A 19,498-nucleotide genomic window follows, 5' to 3' on the forward strand; every position below is an offset into this window, starting at 1 on the left:
TCATTCTAAAGTGAGTCCAAAAGGATGACCGGATATAACAATTTTCACATTTTTTTATTCAGATGGTTGTCCTGGACAAGTCCCCCGTTCATCATAGCTTTCAACAGTCACCCGTTTTGCAGCGCCTCACAAAAATCTGCCCTCCCCGCAAAACAATGGTACAGTCCAGGGCAGCTCCTTTGCGTCCGCTCTCACGAGTCCCATTACTTGGCACTGACCACCTGATTTCGGGGTGCATCCAGCTGCCCGGTCAAGAGACATTGGCAAGCGAAGATGCTGCCTTACCAGATCCCAACCGATTTTAAGTATTTTTTTCAAATAAAATGAAGTGAACAAAATTCTTTAAAATCTACAAATGCAAATTTATGTAAATTTAACCAAATTTGGCAGATGAAATTACGAATCAAATTATCACAATATTTAAACCTCAGTAAATATCGTATATTGCACGTTTCATACCTGAAACCTGGACTAAAAATAACAATTTCTGTCAGTGACTCCAATACGAATACGAATACGAATACGAAAACGAATACGAAAACGAATACGAAAATAACTTCAGTATCGTCGCTGTAACTATTTGTAATCTGATTTGTGAATACATCGCAGAGTCAGCTGCAGCGAAGTGTTGAGAACGTACGTAGGTGGGTGTGTGATGTCATCTCATGTGAAGTTGCGAAGCAGGGCTTAACAGTTTCGGGTTTTCCCCAAATCTTGCAAGATGGATTATCCCACGCCGGGGGATCAGGCGACGCGGGATGACGATGAAATGAATGATGATTCGTTGGAAGCGAGCTCCAATATGTCAGTGCCATTGGAGATGGAAGTTGAGGACACTGTCAACAGTGATGCCGAAGAGGAAGTGACACCGGTAGATACAGACGCAGAGGACCGGGGCGAAGAAATGCGAGATGTGGCAGCGGGAAAATTGACGATTTCCATCGAAGAAGGTGAAGGAGAAGACGATGATGTCATCATAATCGAGGACTCGGAAGAATCTGGAGAGCAAGAAGAGACAGTATCTAAACCAGAAGGAGGCAAGGAAGAAGAGGCGGAAACGACAGACGACGGAAAAGAGAAAGAAGACGCGAATGGCACAGAGTCGTCAGCAAAACCGCCAAAAAGAAACAAAATTAATGTTGGACAGCCAACAGATATCGTGCAAGATCTCAATGCAAGACAAGTCAGGTGGTTTTATAGGGAATCTAAAGATGAAAGAAAATGGAACTACTTCAGTGGTTATGACTCACTACAGATTGAATGGAAATACAGAGAGGTTCACTTCCATTGTACAAAGACAGACGACGATGTCGAAATGATTATTGTGAGAGGGGGCCTTTATGAAGTTGACGTTGTTTCTAGAAAGTGCTATCCAATATATTGGCAAGGTGAGATTTCTCCTTGTGTCTTTATCTTTGTTTAGTTGGACTTCAAGAGTTCAAATTGCTAGTTCTTAGCCCAAGGATTAATTTCAAAATATGAAAACGGGGGGGGGGGTGGGGGGGGGGGTGCACGTTGTTTCCCTAATAAATTATTATTATTATTATTGTTGTTGTTGTTGTTGTTGTATTTGAATGATTGTGTTATAAATGATACCACACTTGCCTATATATTATATATAATATATACCAATGTATAATATATACTTATATTATATATATAAGTATATATTATATATTATATAATATATAATATATACTAATGTATAATATATTTACATATATAATACTAATATATAAATAATATTACTTGCCTATATATTATATATAATATATACTAATATAATGTATATACATATATATACATATATATATATATATATATATATATATATATATATATATATATATATATATATATATTCAGCAAATATTATGTATTTTTTCAAAGGGTAGTTATTTAATCATAATAATTGTGCCTGGTAAATATTTAACTGTGTGTCACATTCTTTTGAGCAGGAAAGCACTCCATAGTACTGCTACATTCCTTTGTCATTGTATTTATTTTCCCACTGAGAATTATGTTGTATACGGGCTGGAGGTCTTGTCATGCAACAAATAGCCAATCATAGGCTAAACATTCAGTCATGAATTCTCGGTTAAAACATTGTCAAGTTAATTAAATTATCCTATCACAAATTAAAAAGGCCTTTTCACAACAATTATAATTTGCCTACTTTAAGTTATGGCTGAAAATCATGTTGTTATTTACTTGAATATAATAGTGGCAATAAAATTTATTGCTTTGCTCGTTTTACAATGATCCTGCTGTCTTTCAACATTTGGAATCCATGACTATGTTAAGTGGGTCACATACATATTTTTAAATGAATAAGTGCAATAGAAATTTTGAGTGTGGAGGATTTTCAATTAGTTACATAACTTTCAACAAACAATGGCAAAAATTTGTGAACCCAGATGAAGTGCAAACAAATGATGATACTGATGATGCCAGAGCCTTGAAAACACCATGATCAGCACAGTTGTATTTGTGTACTACAGGCTTGCCAGTGCATCCTATTAATCATGAACCGTGTTCAGAAAATAACACCTGCCTTTTGAACAGACAAACTCCTGCCTAACCATTAAGATTCAGAGCCACGTCACGTTTAACACATTCAGCCATGCCATGTATATATCTAGTAATGTTTTTACTAGATTTGACACATTTATATCCAAAGATATTTTCAATAGCTCGGAACCATAACATATTATAAAAAATTGACAATGTAAGGTCTGACACCTTTATAAGCTCAATTTAATATTATCTATTCAGATAAGCCAATAGTATTGTATTCTGCTTTAAACAACAATATGAATTTTAAATTAAAATATTTCCATCAGAACTTATACATGTCAGAATATTTTTTCTCTTTTAATAATTCACAAAATTAAGGAAACTGACAAGACAAATAGAAATCTACAAAAAGAAAAGAACATTTCATAGTATGAAATCTACAGTGGTTTCTTAATGCTATTTTCCATTTCACTCAATTGAATTCAAATGCTTAAATTCTAAGATAAATGACAGGATCTGGGGAAGTTTGTATCTGATTTTTGAATAATGTACTACCTGTCACAGGTATCCACTACCTGACAGTGATAGAAATTGGATCAACCAGAAATTTAATCAATTGCAAAGTAGATTTGAGTGTTGCTTGAAGCCATCTACAAACACTGTTTCCACTTGGATGAGATGAAGTGTTTCAATAACAAATTCTGAAGTAGCTCTGTCAATCCTTGAAGTCTCTGCTATTGTGGTTTCTTAGGGTAAATATTCCAATTTTATCCACAAGTAAACTTTATATGGCTTCTTTATCAATCATTGCATCGCAGCAAAATGAAGTAATCTGAAATGTGATCGGCTATTAATTAGGCTTTAAGCTGAATTTTAATGATACTATAAATTAAGAACAGTATTAACTGATGAATTGTTAATTAAACCACCTGTGTGATAATGAAATTATATCAGAGCTTGTCTTAAAATTTAACCATGCAAAAAAATATTAATTTTGTCTGATGTTTTCCCTCAGGTCTTTCTTTCCATCTCCCTAGAACAATGTCCACAATTCAAGCAATGAATTCATGTCTACATAATTGTGACATGTATACTTCGCAAACTTCATACATGAAATATTATCCGCAAATCTTACACATTCTAATGAGTTTTTACACATTATTGAGGCATTTGCCATTTCATCATATTCTTCATCAATCATGTCATGGCATCTTGTGTTCTATTTTCCTGTATTGAACCATTGCCAGGAGTCATTTGCTTCTGTCAAATCGTTGTGTAGTTGTGAAACGTTTATAGATTGTACAAGGATATTTGCTTAACTTAATATTACCAAAAAAAAATTATAATAGCTTTCAAAATGTTTGACCAATTTTCCAATTTAGCCGAAGCCTTTGACGTGATGCGAGGAACATGGTTTTATGACACCTTGCAGCCTCTTGAAGAAAGTCTAGCTGATGACATCGAACAGTCCCACTTGGAGAAGTTCCGTGGACAGAATAAAAACGATCCACCAGAAACACTCAACATCAAAGGCAACAAACCAGGTGAGCATAGAAAGGACTTGATACTGAATACTGCCACGTGTTACTCAGACATGGTTAAAAATGTCATGTTGTCAAGCAACAATGAAGTATCTAGGAGGGTAAAGTATTGACAAGCTGCAGAGTATCTATACCCAGTTTCTCTTCTTACCTCAACAGAGGCAGTGTACTGTATTTTTTAATATGTAATATTTTCTGAATGATTTCTGTAAAAAAAGTAAAACGAACAGCAAATTTTGCATCAGGTTATAACACAATTCTGCAAAATTGGAGTTAATTATTTTTTTTTTTTTGGTTGCTGATTTTTCTACCAAACTGTGGTCATGCCACGTGAGCTATAAATAGAATAACCGGTGTGTTTGTGTGTACACCATTGAAGCAGAGGTTGAGTATTTTAAACAGACAATATGTTGCCCTGAAATGTGAAAATAAAACAGGGTAGTGTCAATAGATATTTATATATCCAGTGGGTTTCTGTTTTCCTTCAATAACAAGAACTCAGATTGTTATACAAGTATCTGATATCCATGTCTATCACTCTGATTACAAAATCTGCCAATTACATGATTTGTGTGTACATTTGTGTGTACAGTAATGAACGTATAATTTACTGATGTTATCATGAACAGCAAATTAGAGTTTGTTCAAAGCTGTTATTTGGAATTTTAATCCCCATTTGGAATGTTTCAATGTTCCATATTAAACTTACACATACAAATGCATGTTTCCAGCTCTTTGTTTTTTATTTGCATATAAATATAACTTTACTGTGAAAATATGAAAGTGTTTGTAACAGCAGTAATTATACACATCAACATAAGCCTCAAAATTGAATATGCAGAGGTCAAATGGAATTTTCTTCAATGGGAAAATGCAGAAATGCATAAAAAATGAAATTTGCAACTTGGGTTTTCTGACGATGTCAATCCGTCTGCAGCAATGTATTAATATCATGTGTTTTCCTTTAAATATTTAGTACTACATCATCTGAAGTTAAAAGGGTCCCATATTGACTGGAACACCATTACAGATGTGTTCCAGTACAGCGACACAGCTAGGTCCAAGCTAGCTAGGTCCATCGGAACAAGCATTGGACTTTCCAAAGGTAAAAGAAAACTTACACTCCATGATCCGGCGTGGTTAAAACAGGTTTCAACAATACGGTGAAAATGCACCTCTCTTACTTAACTCATTTTCATCATCACCTGTAATTGTTCATACTAGTAGGCTAAGACTATTAAGGGAAAAAACATCATTACAGGAATGACGGACAAACATGTCCATGAAAACAGGTCGACTCTATTACCTGAAAGGAGTGGCATTTTTTGTGTGTTTTATGTCTGTGCTGTGAGAAGACTCTGGGTCATTAAACCATCAGCAGACCAATTCATTAGAAGTACCACGCCACTGATGTAATTTCATCTCCTTTATATATGCTGTCTGTCAACCCATAATATGGTCTAGTGGGATGCAGTAAATATTGTTTGTTTTATGCGTGTCAAATAACGTTGCCTGCATACATGCTACCGTTTTAACTTGATTTCTCTTGAGTCCAAGACGACCGCCTATCTTGGGAGACCGGCCATGTACATTCAATTTCTGCTTTTAAAAATTCATTCTCAGTCCCTTAACGGCTAGAACATGTTTGTTAGTCTCTATGTCGTCATCAGTGTTTGTGACTCCTCACTCCATTATCAAGTGTCAGTAATTGATCTACTAGAAATATTGCATCCTGGGAATACATACAGATACCTGTCATAGTATGTCAACCTTTACATTTCATGGTTATCAACCTGACAGCCCCCTTGAGTTGAGCGAGTGCAAAATATTCCGTGGAATTCTGTTCATTCACCATTATTGATCAGATCATTGGCTCAACTTGGCAATCTGTTGCAGCATTACAAAGAAATCCTGTTCCATGAATTGCCAGATTATTCACTTGACCCGGTTTGCCTCCTGAAAAAACATTGCCCAACCTCAGCCAACGTTGAAACTACTCCATAATTACATCTTCTGGATAGGAAATGATCTCAGCACTATCTTGCTGTATTTTCCAGTGTTATACATAACAAATTTCGAAAGCAAAAATGTGTGTCATGATGCCTTGATTTTCAAAGCCAAGTTTCCTCTTGTGCATTCATTGCTTATATTTTGATATATTTAGGTTAATTAGCCAAGGCATTGCAAAGTGTACAGCCGTTGCTACAACCTGACATTAACATTTGAAATATTCATATATTTTCTGCTAACTCCTCAACGCCAGACCTTCCTATATGACAAACTGTCATTTACATACATGGTTATATTCTCCCTTTCTTCACCTGCTTCTGAAAATCATTTCAGCATTAATTACCACCACTTGTTCTTTTCCTATTGAGCGGAAATTAAATACCACCTGATATTCCGTGAATAAACGTCTCAATTAGACAAAGATATATCACAAAAGGACATATCCTGAACAAAGTGACAGTTCAATAAATGTCAATGAATTGATATCATTTACTGTGGACCTTGGAATTTGGCGTCATAAATTGAGCTAGGACTGTTAAGAACTTCAATCTAATATGCACTGCCATGTCTTCACATATGTTTTGTTGTCGTCAATATTTAATCTGGCCAAATCTCTTTTTGCATTCAACCTGTGCTGCAGATCAAGGTTTTACATTATAAAATGGGTAGCTATCAACTGCTGGATTACTATTTAGCTGAGGCTATCTATAATGATAGTTAAACTCTGGAGGGATACCGCCATAAACCAGATATTATTATCAATTTTTTGTCAGTTTACATGTATAACTCTGCTTTGAAGACCTACTTAAATTTGTGTTTCAACACCAGCTACTAGTCAAGGAGTCCACAATGAAATGTAGCTTGTACACTGTTTTATATATCTATTTGTTGGGGTTTTTTTACTGTGCAAGCAACCTTGAAGTTAAAAATTTCACATTTTGCAAATCTGACTGATTTAAATATAGAGTTGAGTGAGTGTCACACACACTGAATAACTGTCATGCTGTGTTATTGATATTATTTATAAGGTTTCATTTTTAGATTATCCTAAATAGCCTTAAGTTGATATTTTCAGAAGAGGTATTTATCCAATTTTTATTTCCTTTGGCATTTTATGAAAGGATAGAAAATTTTGAACAAAAGTATTTTGGTATAAATTGCATACTTTGCATTTTCAATTTTGTAAATCCTTGCATTTATTTTAATCTTATAGCATATTGATCTCAATGTTACAGCTTGGACCTTGCATCATCAGCTTTATATTTACATATTCATATTCATATTCATAATCTGTTAATGCTCAACCAAATGTCATGTTTGCTGCTTATAGAAAATATTTTCTGTCAAGGTCTAGTAAAATATTTATTTCACACGACTATCAGACATGGGTAGAAACATACATGATTTCTGTACTTTATTTTCACGGTATAGCTTCATCTAGTGGCACGAAGCTGACGAGGGGTTACTGTTTAGAAGCCTCGTTGGAAGACAAACCGCCGCCCATAACCCATCTGGTGTTTGTTGTGCACGGCATTGGGCAGAAAATGGATTCCAGCAGTATTATCAAAAGTTGTTCAGAGTAAGTCAGTTTGTCATCATGACATAACAGAGCAAGCATGTTGCATCTTCTGCGCCTGACCATAGGAATCAAAAGACAAGGTGAAATTCGATGGTGAAGATGTGTAATCACATCTCATGACAGATCACATATACATACGTATTCCTTAATGACTCAGGTAGCTATTTACATTTCAGTTGGCATGACCTGCACTTAAGATGTGCAGTATATTGTATTCGCAGATAAACATTCCAATTTGTGAACCGTGTTATAGGTTCCTCCAGGCATTGTCTGAAGTGGACGTTTGCCATTTTTCATCCTTATTGAATTTTAACTGTGTCACCTTTACCCCCCTCCCCACCCTTCCTATTGTTGCCCAATAAAATCCCTTGGCGTGCATTCCATGTCAAATACCAAACAAATATGCCTTAAGTTTGTCAAAATGTGTATTTTTACAGTTTTCATGATGTTAACTGCATAACCCCGCCATATTTTTCAGCCAGCATCAAACAACCAATATGAAATTATTGACAATGTTTGGTAAATCTGGAAGGTGTGTATTGATTAAACCCTGCTAGGAGTTAAAATTGCAAATTTACGCTAACAGTTCTCCAAATAAAGGTTTCAAAATGTCTCATGCAGTGAAGCACTTGTATCTTCATGTACTGTCTTCCATGTTACAGCCTAAGGGCATCAGCAATCAGAATGATCAACAAACACCTGCCCAGCCTGGTCAGTCGCACCTCAACAAAGAGGGTGGAGTTCCTACCCTGTGAATGGAGATCAAACCTGAAGCTTGACGGCGACATGACGGAGGCGATCACCCCGCACCGGCTGAGGGGACTCAGAGCTGTTCTCAATTCAAGTGCAATGGATATCATGTATTACACAAGTCCCCTTTACAGATCTGAGGTGAGCAATTATAATCATCATCATCATCCTTGTCGTCGTCATCATCACCATCATCATCATCATCATTACTATCATAATTATTATTTTACTATTATGATTATCATCAAACTCATCATCATTATCATCACCATTATCATCATCCATCTATCTACAACCATCGCATCCCCTTTTCCTTCTACATCAAGCAAACTACACCCTGAAAAGCAACACACATGTATCAAAGCTGTATGATTAATTAATTGCTCAATAACAAAGCTGGAATTAAACTTTAATGGTAGCTGTCACATATCATATTGTGATACATTAATTACAAGATGATAGCGGAAAATCATGTCATTGCTACAGGTATTGATTACGTATCAGCAAGTGTAAAACGTTTGAGTTTGGTAACATCTTGGACATTTATGGATGTACGAAGGTAGTTTACAGATACCCTTCTCGATCCCTGATGTTCCTGCTAATCATCATACCAGACGATGAATTAGTGATTCTCTGATCATATTTCAAAGCCATTATGGATGTGAAGACTCTCAAAGAGAGATTTACTTCGAAGCAAAACATGGGAATTACATTTTTTTCATCTCTGACTTTGATGCTGAATTTTACATGCTCTCCTTTTACTCTCTGTACGTCTTGCATTGCCAACTTATTATATGAATTATCCATTTCTCCTGAATTTTTCATTCAGATCGTGAGAGGCTTGCAATCGGAGCTGAATCGCCTATACAAGATGTTCTGCGACCGTAATCCGGGCTTTGAAGCCAACGATGGCAAGGTGTCTGTCATCTCCCACTCCCTCGGCAGTGTTATTACTTACGACATTTTAACCGGCTGGAATCCCATACATCTGTATGATCAGTACTTAAGTCACGAGCAGGCTAATCATCCGGATTTAGATGAAGTTGACGCAGAACAAGAAGTGCTGGCACAGGAATTGAGGAACCAGAGACAAAAGTATGTATTTCCATTGTTAAGTCTTTTCTTCTCAGTTTAAAGAAAAAAATAATCCTTAATTTTTTGAATCTCTATGTCTTCAGTATTTTTATTTAATTCTCACACATTGTGTTTTAGTTCTAAAAGAACATGGACGTAATTTTGATAATTCATTTGCGCAGTTACCCTCTTGATAAGACTAATGACAACATCATTTAGTCAATGTATTTACTCTCATGTTCCAGAGAACAAGTTGTAACAATACTGATATTTAGCAAATACATATTTGTGTGTGTATAGAGAATATAATTGGTAACTTTGTCATACCTTTTAAACCCGAGAAATATCAACATTATTATTACATGGAAATTACCGTAATAAATAATGGAATTAATAGACATTAGCCCCCGTGTGTGAATCCATCAAGATATATTAATAATGCAAACTCACTTTGATCATGATGGGCATGAAGGCATTTAATGCACTCATTTAGCCATCGCAATCACCTATCAGTGTTATAGTTGATTGGTGCTGTTTCTTGCTGTGAGGTTTGCCGCGTGCTGCTTAGTATTCAGTGGAAGTCTGACGTCTCCTTATGGAGATCTTAAATCATCATAGCCTGCAGTCTTTGTGAGAAAAAAAACTCACAGCTGTTTGATTCATTCAACATTGATGTGGAAATAAAACCTGTATGTAAATGAGCTTCTCACGTCATTGCTCTGACTGGTGCATGTTGTAACCTTTGGCATTAAGCGCAAATGAGAACTGGAATCAATTACTTGAAATACACTGTCATTTTCAACTTTCCTTAAGACCGCTAATATGATGTATGGGGTAAACCTGGTTTGTCCTTTCCATATGCCTATTTTTTTTCTTCTTTTTCAGCGACCATTTTGTGATGAACCTATGGCAATGGGAGCTTACTCTCAATTTGTTTCTTTTTAATTTCAATTTCTTCATGGTTATTTTGTGCTCATTGTCAGTGAATTATAAATTTGTATGTCCTGTGAGGTACATGTATAGATATTGTCTGATTCAACCAAACCATAATGTATGCGTGGATATTCCATAATATCATCAAAGAACAAAAGAACTGTGCCATTGGATTGTGATTATCACATTAATCATATCACATATGCAAATAAACCATCGTAAACTCATCATCACTGGAAAGGATAATAGGCAGGGAAAATCTGTACAAAAAAAAACAACTTTCTTTATTTGAAATATGATCCAGTAAATTGAATCAGCATAATTAACCACATTTTCCTTTACATATGTCCATCTGTGCTAAATTTTGGCAGTAATGATAAAAATTAAGTCAAACTTGATACTGCTTTATGTAATGTAATATCTCATTTAAAACTAGAGTTATGTATTAGAAAAAACAATAATTTTGTTTTGCATTATCTATTATACTTATTCTCAAAGGGCAGGGGTCAAAAGACTGATATTCATATCAATGATTAAAATTATGACAAAGCAAAATTGTAATGACTACTGTTGAGGATGAAATAACTTCATTGCCAAACAAAATTGTTGTTTTGTTATGTAGTATTCAGAAGATAATGTGAAAATATTCACACAATTTTACCAAGATAGAGTGGAGTTAAATATTATCAAAATGTTGAGAAGCAAATAGATGCCAGGAAATTGGGGTGATTTGCATACATTTGCATAATTCAGACTTCTTTCTCACCCAACTTGCGACTGCTTGTCATGCTAAAAGGTGAACCCAACCAATATTTTAATTTTGGGGTAACAAATTAAATCTTTTGCCAAATAAAAGGTGATTTTGAGCAAAATACACTGTGTTATGTGCAACATCACCTTAAAATAATAGGATTCATCTAAAAACCTGATGATGGAGTGGCTAAGATGAATAAATGGATGTCAGTAGATTTGCAGTGAATGGTAAATGACCCAACGTTTATATCTCCTCAACGTGGGCATGAAATGAGGGGTGAACCAAGTCATTGAATTAATCATCTGGAACCTGTCTTTCAATTCAACACTTTGCTTCTGAATATGGCTGTGAATTTGAAGGATAAACTGTAGGCTTCAATATAATGACAGGTTTTTCTATCATTTTAAGTTTAAATTAATATATTTAATCCTTAGAATGTGAGATACAAGTATTCATTTGTGCAAACTATATTCATAAATACTATTGTATATACGCTAATTTAAATAAGATGACTCATTAAAAATGATGAATATTCACATGCTTGACTGAAAGGTACAACTTGTCATTATGAATTACAATTATGACTTCCAGAAAATGTTGACATTTAATATTGTGTCATTTCAGGGTTGAAGAACTGGAAAGCAAGTTACTGAGTAAAAATCAAGTTGCAGCTGTGACAAGGATGCCAACTCTCAACTTTAAAGTAAGGAAAACATTTACTGATGTATACCAGCCTTTTTTCATTGACATTTCATTATTGAAAGACTTTTGACCCACCTGGTTAAAAATTACTGTGAATTACTCCGGTTAAACTGAATTAAGTATACCAGCATTTCTTTTTTTCCTAACGATTAACTAATCCACTGAATTCCAAAGATGATGGTAGCTTTGTATGTTCTAAAAAAGCAAATTTTTAAAAATTATTTTATGCTAATTTGCAGAATGTTTGCTATCAGGCCATAAAGGATGCTGACTTTTTTTCCAAATTTTATTTTCTTTGATGATAAAGGGGAAACAATATCATCAGCAGATGACAAAACCTAAAATTGAAAAGTTTTATTTCGGGTGTTTATCTCTTATTCATTTTATGATGAAAACCAAATGATATCAAATTTGGATGTGTGATAAAAAAATTGGAAATCAAAAGTTGGAAGTCGAAACTTAAAAAGAATTGAAAGCACCATATCAATTTTAGATCTTCATCAGGTTTTTTCCAGAATATTGTGATAACAAAATGATTTTATTTATGGATATATAATCAAAAGTAGGAAGTATTGTCGTTGATGACACATCCCCATTATTATAATCTTCACCAACAATATCATCATCACCATCATCATCATCATCATCATCATCATCATCATCATCATCACCACTGTACATGCCACTCTCCATCATACAGTAGCCAATCTCAACCAATGAGATTTTTGAGGCTTAGACAACAATTAAGATGTGAATATTTGGTTGTTTCAGGTTGAGAACATGTTTTGTCTTGGTTCACCCTTGGCAGTGTTTCTTTCCATGAGAGGTGTGCGACCTCATGGCAAGGGAAAGCAAGACGTTATCCTTCCAAAGTCTCAGTGTCAGAGATTATTTAACATTTACCATCCTGCCGACCCTGTGGTGAGTAAGACAGACTAACTTGCCTAACCGAATCAAAACATGACCTGATAACAGAGTCATTCTGACACAAAATATGACAGCTAGGTAGTTTCAACACAAATTTATAATATCTAATATCTAACCACTAGTCTGGACCATATCCATTGTTTCCAAAATGATTTGAAACTGCCTCAACTTTTGCTTCCTATTTGTACATCCTCAAAGGCAAGAATAGCAAAATGTACTTTGTACCATGACAATTACATTGTAAAGCATACAAGAGTTCAGTAATATGTTGACAGGGTCACTTGGTTGATAAGACAACCCATAAGTAGTAGACAACAAAATTGCTAAACAAGTTGTTATTTTGTTTACAAACATTTTGATGTAGTATGTACTAATTGTGTGTTTGAGGATCTGTCACCAACTGGTGATTTTGAATCAGTTTTAATGCATTTGAAATCAAAATATACAGACTAGATTTTTGATCGAGTAGGGCCTCGGGTATTCATGTATCATTTCATCAAATTTACACAGAAATTGACCACAACTCAAACCATAGAATTCCTTGTGGCAAACATTAACATTTTTCTAATGGCACACATCAGTTAGCTATCTTTACAAATAGTATATATTACCATATGCATGACCATAGTGCTCACTCTGTGATATTTCAACTATCTGTAAATTATTTATAGCTTTAAATATTGTAATGCTAATCGTTCTGATACACAAAAAGTGATGGATGTTACAAATCTATTCATCTACAAGAACAAAACCTAATTAGGTTAGATGGAATTTGAACTTGGTATTCAGAATGTAGCTTTATAGATGTAGTGTTTCCGCTTTTTGTACAGTAAATAATTATATGGTAATTTCCAAAAGCGATGGGTCATTTCAGCTTCCAATAGTCATTTTATGCACAAATTTCTATTTGAAGTTAATTTGCAGAAACAAATCTCAACAATACATATGCACAAATGTGACCAGAGACATCAAATTGCATAGCCGTGCTGGTTTGTGTATGGATAATTATCGTAGCCACAACAAACTTCTCCAGGCCTGTCCCTGGTTCTGATACAGCCCTGCTCAATAACTGCCTTGTGTTAGCCTTTGAATATTATGCTTGTTCAGTGATAACCAACGCATCTGTGTATACATAGACCCAACCAAACCATAGGTAACAATCAGTTCAACCCTAACATTATTGTGAAATTATACCTGTTTACACGGAAATGGGGGTCACCAGGTTAAACCACTGTTAGAAGTTAAAAGGTTAAATTTTTTTATTATAATGTGTTTATTTCTGTTCTCATGACAATTGATATATGACTTCTTTTGATGTTAATTATTGACAACAAATTACTTGCATAAACTACACTCAACAGGCCTACCGGATAGAACCTCTACTAATCAAACACTACTCAACCATCATGCCGCTGAAGATCAACTCCAGTGACTCAGGCAGGCAGAAACGCTACTCAGACATGACCATGATGGCGTACCCTGCGGCCAAGGACAAACCCAAAGAGATGCAGTCGACCAAGGGGCCACAGTATGAGATGGTGGACATGAAAGATATGATTGCAACTGAACCAGAGAAGAAACCGGCCAAGTCGTCAGGTAGGAATGGTTATCGGCAGAATTTCACTTTAGCTTGCAAGATATATCTGTTTTTGTCGACATGGTCATATATGTTTGATTATCTTTGAATCAGTTTGTATAAGATAAATGATCGAAGCTCAAGAATTGTTTATAATTCAAGATTTTGACCATTTACATCTATATTTATGGAGTAAATATGGCTTAATGGTTGTGTCAATTGGTATTTTGATATGTCAAGTGAGAAACATGGCTCTGAAATGACTATGGATGTGATTTCAAAGGAAGGTTGATGCCAGCCAATTGCGCGAAATACCAACTTTGAAAAGAAGAAAAGAGACATTGTGATTGCAAGCCATTGCCTTCTAACGGTTCAATACATTTCAATTCAATAGTCTCATTTCACTCCCTGCCAAAGGCTTGATTCTGAAAGTTTATAACATTCTGACATGATGGAGGGTATTTCTGTGCCTGAAAGGAAAGTCGAAAAAGGACATACACATAATTGTTCAAGGTAGTCTGCTTCAAAGACACTTCTGCATTTACTGTTCAGTTTTACTCTATGTATGTAGGACTCCTTTAGAATGATATATGTAGACTTCCTCTTCTATTACTGACTAGCTGTTTGCCTCCCTCCCTCCCTCTCTCTTTCTCTCTCCCCTCTCTTTGATTTTTTCACCCCATGGAAACACCAACAAACAAACAAACTTATCAGATGAAGAGACCAGCTCTGATCAAGAGGACGTTGAGCACTCAGAACATTTTGAAAATGACCATGCTAGTGCTTTGCCTAGCAGCGCTTGCACTGTTGCGTTCAACGCCACCTCTAACACCACAAACAGTACTAGCCCTGCCAGTAGTGTGACTAGTATCGCCTGTACTTCCATCACCAATAGTGTCACCTCGCCTGTCAGCAGTTGTAGCAATGGCAGTTCACGGAGATCCTCATGTAGCAACTCCGCGCACGGTAGTCCGCTCAGGTCCTCCTCTTCCTATCCTATTTTCACATCGGTGTATGATGAAATGTCGTCCAGCATCTCTGCATCATTGACAGGTAGACGCTTCCTTACTGGAAACTACTCCAGACTGTATGGGTGATGTGTTTACACTTTTCACGGTCATACCAAACCGTAACCGTATTTTTTTCTTGCTGCACACTTGTTGCAAATGCACAACATTCTTCCTTCGCGACGATGCATGTAAAAATTGTAGCAGCATATTATTTCATCCTTGTTTCTAAGGCCCGCTCTTTACACCTCTGCACTTTGTGATCATATGAAGTCCTTAACCCTTTGAGTGCCATAATTTTCCCTCCAAACTAGTGTACCATTTTGTAAATTTTTATGCATTTTTCTGTAATTTTTTTAACTTTTTGGACTGAATTGACATGATTTCCTATAGGCTTCAGTAACTTTATCATAATTTTCAAAAAAATATTTAAAAAAAGATGTTTGGGTTTTATTCTACAAAGGTGACAAAAAATGACCTGTGCACTCAAAGGGTCAGGCATCCATGTACGTTATTCAAATGCATGGTGTATGGAATCTGGAATAGCCTGCTTTGTTTTTGTATTGCACCACCATCACACACATACACCAGTAGTGACCTGCTTTACAATTTGCTCCCTTTAAGTCTGATTATTGCTGGTTATTTATTCTGGTTGACGAAACATTTTCCTTTCCAAGAATTTCCTTTATTATTAGTAATGTTTATAATGCTACGCCATAGAAGTTGATTCAAGTATAAAGAATATTGGTTTATATTGTTCATGTATCTGGCTCATGTTAGCTGTCTTTTTTGTCAATTTTACCTCAGTTTCATTTCAGCAACAATCATGAATTTCTTTTTTGAGCAGAATCAAGCGATAACCTGCACCTGCTTTTGAGCTTAATTTATTGAAAGAGAATAAGTGTGTGTGTTTTTGTAATGCGTCTTTCATTGTTAATGTTGGTCAGGTGTTTTGAAATGATATCTATTTGTTACAGGCTGCCTCAGTCAAATTTAACCATCTTATTGGATATGAAGGCTCGCCAACTGGAAATTGAAACACAAAATAGTCTGCATATGCATGAGTAAAAACTAAATTTTTCAAAAAATATCATTGGTTCGCTCATTTGATGACTCGCAATTGTAATTTGAACTGTCTATATGTCTCTGAAACTAATAAATCAATAATGTTTGCAATCAAGTACATTTCTCATTTATGTCAAAAAGGACGGACAATTTGAGATACTATAGAACCTGTAGAGCATTGTTTTAATGTTCAAAATTGCAGTGGTTTAGGATTTCATTGAAAAAAAACTCACTTTTGAAGAGGAAAACAAAAAATCTGAACTACTCAGGTCAAATAATTGTCATATATATTGCCCCCCAGTGTCCATTGAAAAATTTGTATCCAATACAGTTTTTGTTTCTCCTCAGTACCATGTCACTGTCTCATTTATCTAGTTTGAGAGTAGACCAGAGAGAAAGACTTTTAGATTTTTGAACAGTAAATTGACAACCGATTTGACAAATGTAGTGCCAATAAACCCAGATGACACATGCCTGAACCCATGAGGCAGTGCTATATCCCAAAAATGGCAGTTTTAAATTCTATAAACACTTCTATATTTATCATGGCTCCTATCCGATATCCCCTGCCAGGGTTCTGGAGCAAGTGGACCAAGAAGTCTGAATCTGTAGAGACAAATGCTCAGCTACAGGTCTTTGAAAGCATGAAAGAGATCGCCGCCAAGGATGAGAAAGAGAGCAAGAATGAAAAGGGTATTCCGGTGAACCTCGAGAGTGTCGGTGAGTTACATTCCAAAAATGTCGTGCGCCACAAAAATCAGTTTTAAAGTTTTTGGATGTAGTACCTGGTATGTAGCATCTGCTCAATTAGAAATTAGGTTACATTGTCGCACTGCTGTAAGAGCTAACAAAAAGACCTTTTTGCATATCTTCAAACTGTGTCATTCTAGCTGTAATGATATTCTAATTCTAATTATATGCCATTGCACCATGGGTCATTTCAACTATTCTTCAAGTAGCAGACTACATGTTGCATATAAACAATTGTATATTCGTTTTTGTCAAGGTTTGTGAAAGTTATCATATTCTCTTCGTAAAAGGTAAAGGTTTTCATTTACCATGAGTGTAATCATGCCAACTTGTTTTGTTGTATGTGTTGTTACATCATGTTCACAGCACATCAAGGTGTTTCCATATTTTAATTCCTATGATTCAGAACTGGATCTTGACAATTCCTCGTGGAGAATATTACCCTTCATGACAACTATGATTCAATTGCAGCTGAAGTTTTTCTTGCTATCACAGGAAGTGGATAAATGTGATGTGTTTCGCTTCCATTTTGTTCCAGCAAAATTATGTACTTTTCAGGAAAGAAACACAGTCATATTTTTGTGGTTGTCGCAGTCTCCATGTATTTTTAGTTGAATTTGATGCAATTTTGCTATGATAACATACTCATAAGTATTGCCTTAGTGACCAAACAATAATCTGCAACTGACATTTAAACTCTTTGGAATCATGCTGCAACATAAATCAACCCCTATTCATTTCAACAAAACCTTGTTATTTTGTAAAATGAAGAAAATTGCAATTGTTTAATGCTTCAGCTAGCAGCAGAGCATCATTCATTTTTCCACGTCTTCCCAACTTGTTTTGAGAATCTATTATTAGCTGTGTTTGCAACATACTGGATGAGTTTGTTGCTGGCTTCATTGAGCAGAGTGTGTTGTTACATTTGCATGTTTGCATTGTTTTGTTTCTCTTTCTTATTTGCATATCCATTCCATGCGTAGCCTCTGTGTTCAAGGATGCCCATTTGTATAAAGGTAATTCCAGACGTAGACTACGACTTACGCAGTCAATGCATGCTTCTCTCCGTAGATACCTACCTCCATCTATCCCTCTGTATTCTTAATTTTCCATGAACATTTCCCTCCACTGACATTTGTTGCTATTAGCCGTAGAAGAGTGCACCGAGGTCAAGTGACATTTCAATACTCTCATTTGAAATCTTATGATGTAATTTTAGAGATTTCTCTCATGTCTATGATGTCAAATGTTTGACCTGCAGCACTGAGTCACAGCTTCTCATCACAGGCAGCTGCAAAACATCGTAAGGATTTATGGGAATAGAGCCCTCAGTGGCCACATAAACAGCTAAATTCTCATGGTAGAAAATGAAAGCAACTAGACAGTACGCCCTCACAGACCATTTTATGAAATGAAATCTGCCACCAGATAGCATGTACATTAAACAGCCACGATTATGGATGTATTTTATAAGCTATCAGTGGCATGGGTTCAATGCTAGGCCCATATTTCATCGGTAGCATGCTTTCACAAGAATTTGATTCAGTAATAGCTTAAATGGCCTTGTGTTGACTCTCTCTCTATCACTGTTCTGTCTGCATTCTATGACAACAAATCAAGGACACAGTCAGTACAGGTTAAGAGTCGGTTTTACGATTCAGCATCGGAAAAAATTCCTGAGATGAAAACAGGCATATTTCATCATTCTATTTATTGAATCTGTTCTGTCACATCCACCATTTAGACAAAGCATGGCACAGTACATCTGGCTACTAACTTCATCATTGACCAATTTATCCTTGAACAAATTTTCAAAATACATGTACACAATAAAAAATTAAGCGAAATTACATAAATATGTTATAGAGAGATTAGAACCGCAATATTCACCGATAAATAAGTACAAGATTTGCGAGAGGAGATTGTCCTGAATAAAACACTTGCTTCAGAATATACAGTACATGCTGTATTGCAAATCGGAAGCAGCTGCCTGTCAACTTTATCACTGTGTACTAATTCTACTGTACACCGTCCCCAACATCTGGCACATATTTCAGCTGTTTTTCAGTTCTTTTACGGATGTGTAATGATCAAAACACAAACTTTTCCATCTCCCGTGTTCTGAATACGATTGTTTTACCAGCGATGTGATTCAATTTCTGGTCTGTTGACAATTCCCAACGCATCTCCGTCATTTTACTAAAATGTTATGATGGTGAATCTCCAAATTCTACAAACTGTTATTGTGATAATCTTGTTTTGTAACCAGCAAATGTCTGATGAGGGTCTGGTTCATTGCTGTTGTACTGTGTT

General features: G+C 35.6%; 1 protein-coding gene across 4 annotated transcripts in view; it reads left to right on the plus strand.

The window, feature by feature from the left end:
- The first annotated feature begins 579 nt into the window (after window positions 1-579).
- Window positions 580-19,498, plus strand: part of LOC139149596 (phospholipase DDHD1-like) — a 28,499-nt gene continuing 9,580 nt past the window's right edge. Inside the window, exons 1-12 of one of the 4 annotated variants that reach the window (XM_070721422.1) lie at window positions 580-1,388; window positions 3,900-4,061; window positions 5,035-5,163; window positions 7,500-7,647; window positions 8,310-8,538; window positions 9,227-9,492; window positions 11,783-11,861; window positions 12,632-12,781; window positions 14,149-14,383; window positions 15,078-15,416; window positions 17,009-17,155; window positions 18,169-18,201. In XM_070721422.1, the coding sequence (XP_070577523.1) occupies window positions 722-1,388; window positions 3,900-4,061; window positions 5,035-5,163; window positions 7,500-7,647; window positions 8,310-8,538; window positions 9,227-9,492; window positions 11,783-11,861; window positions 12,632-12,781; window positions 14,149-14,383; window positions 15,078-15,416; window positions 17,009-17,155; window positions 18,169-18,201 (2,584 nt within the window). In that variant the 5' untranslated portion in view covers window positions 580-721. The remainder of the gene's footprint in view (window positions 1,389-3,899; window positions 4,062-5,034; window positions 5,164-7,499; window positions 7,648-8,309; window positions 8,539-9,226; window positions 9,493-11,782; window positions 11,862-12,631; window positions 12,782-14,148; window positions 14,384-15,077; window positions 15,417-17,008; window positions 17,156-18,168; window positions 18,202-19,498) is intronic. The other 3 variants (XM_070721424.1, XM_070721423.1, XM_070721425.1) reach the window with 3 other exon arrangements.

The sequence above is a fragment of the Ptychodera flava genome, chromosome 14, assembly GCF_041260155.1.
Source record: "Ptychodera flava strain L36383 chromosome 14, AS_Pfla_20210202, whole genome shotgun sequence".
Classification (NCBI taxonomy): Eukaryota; Metazoa; Hemichordata; class Enteropneusta; family Ptychoderidae; genus Ptychodera; species Ptychodera flava.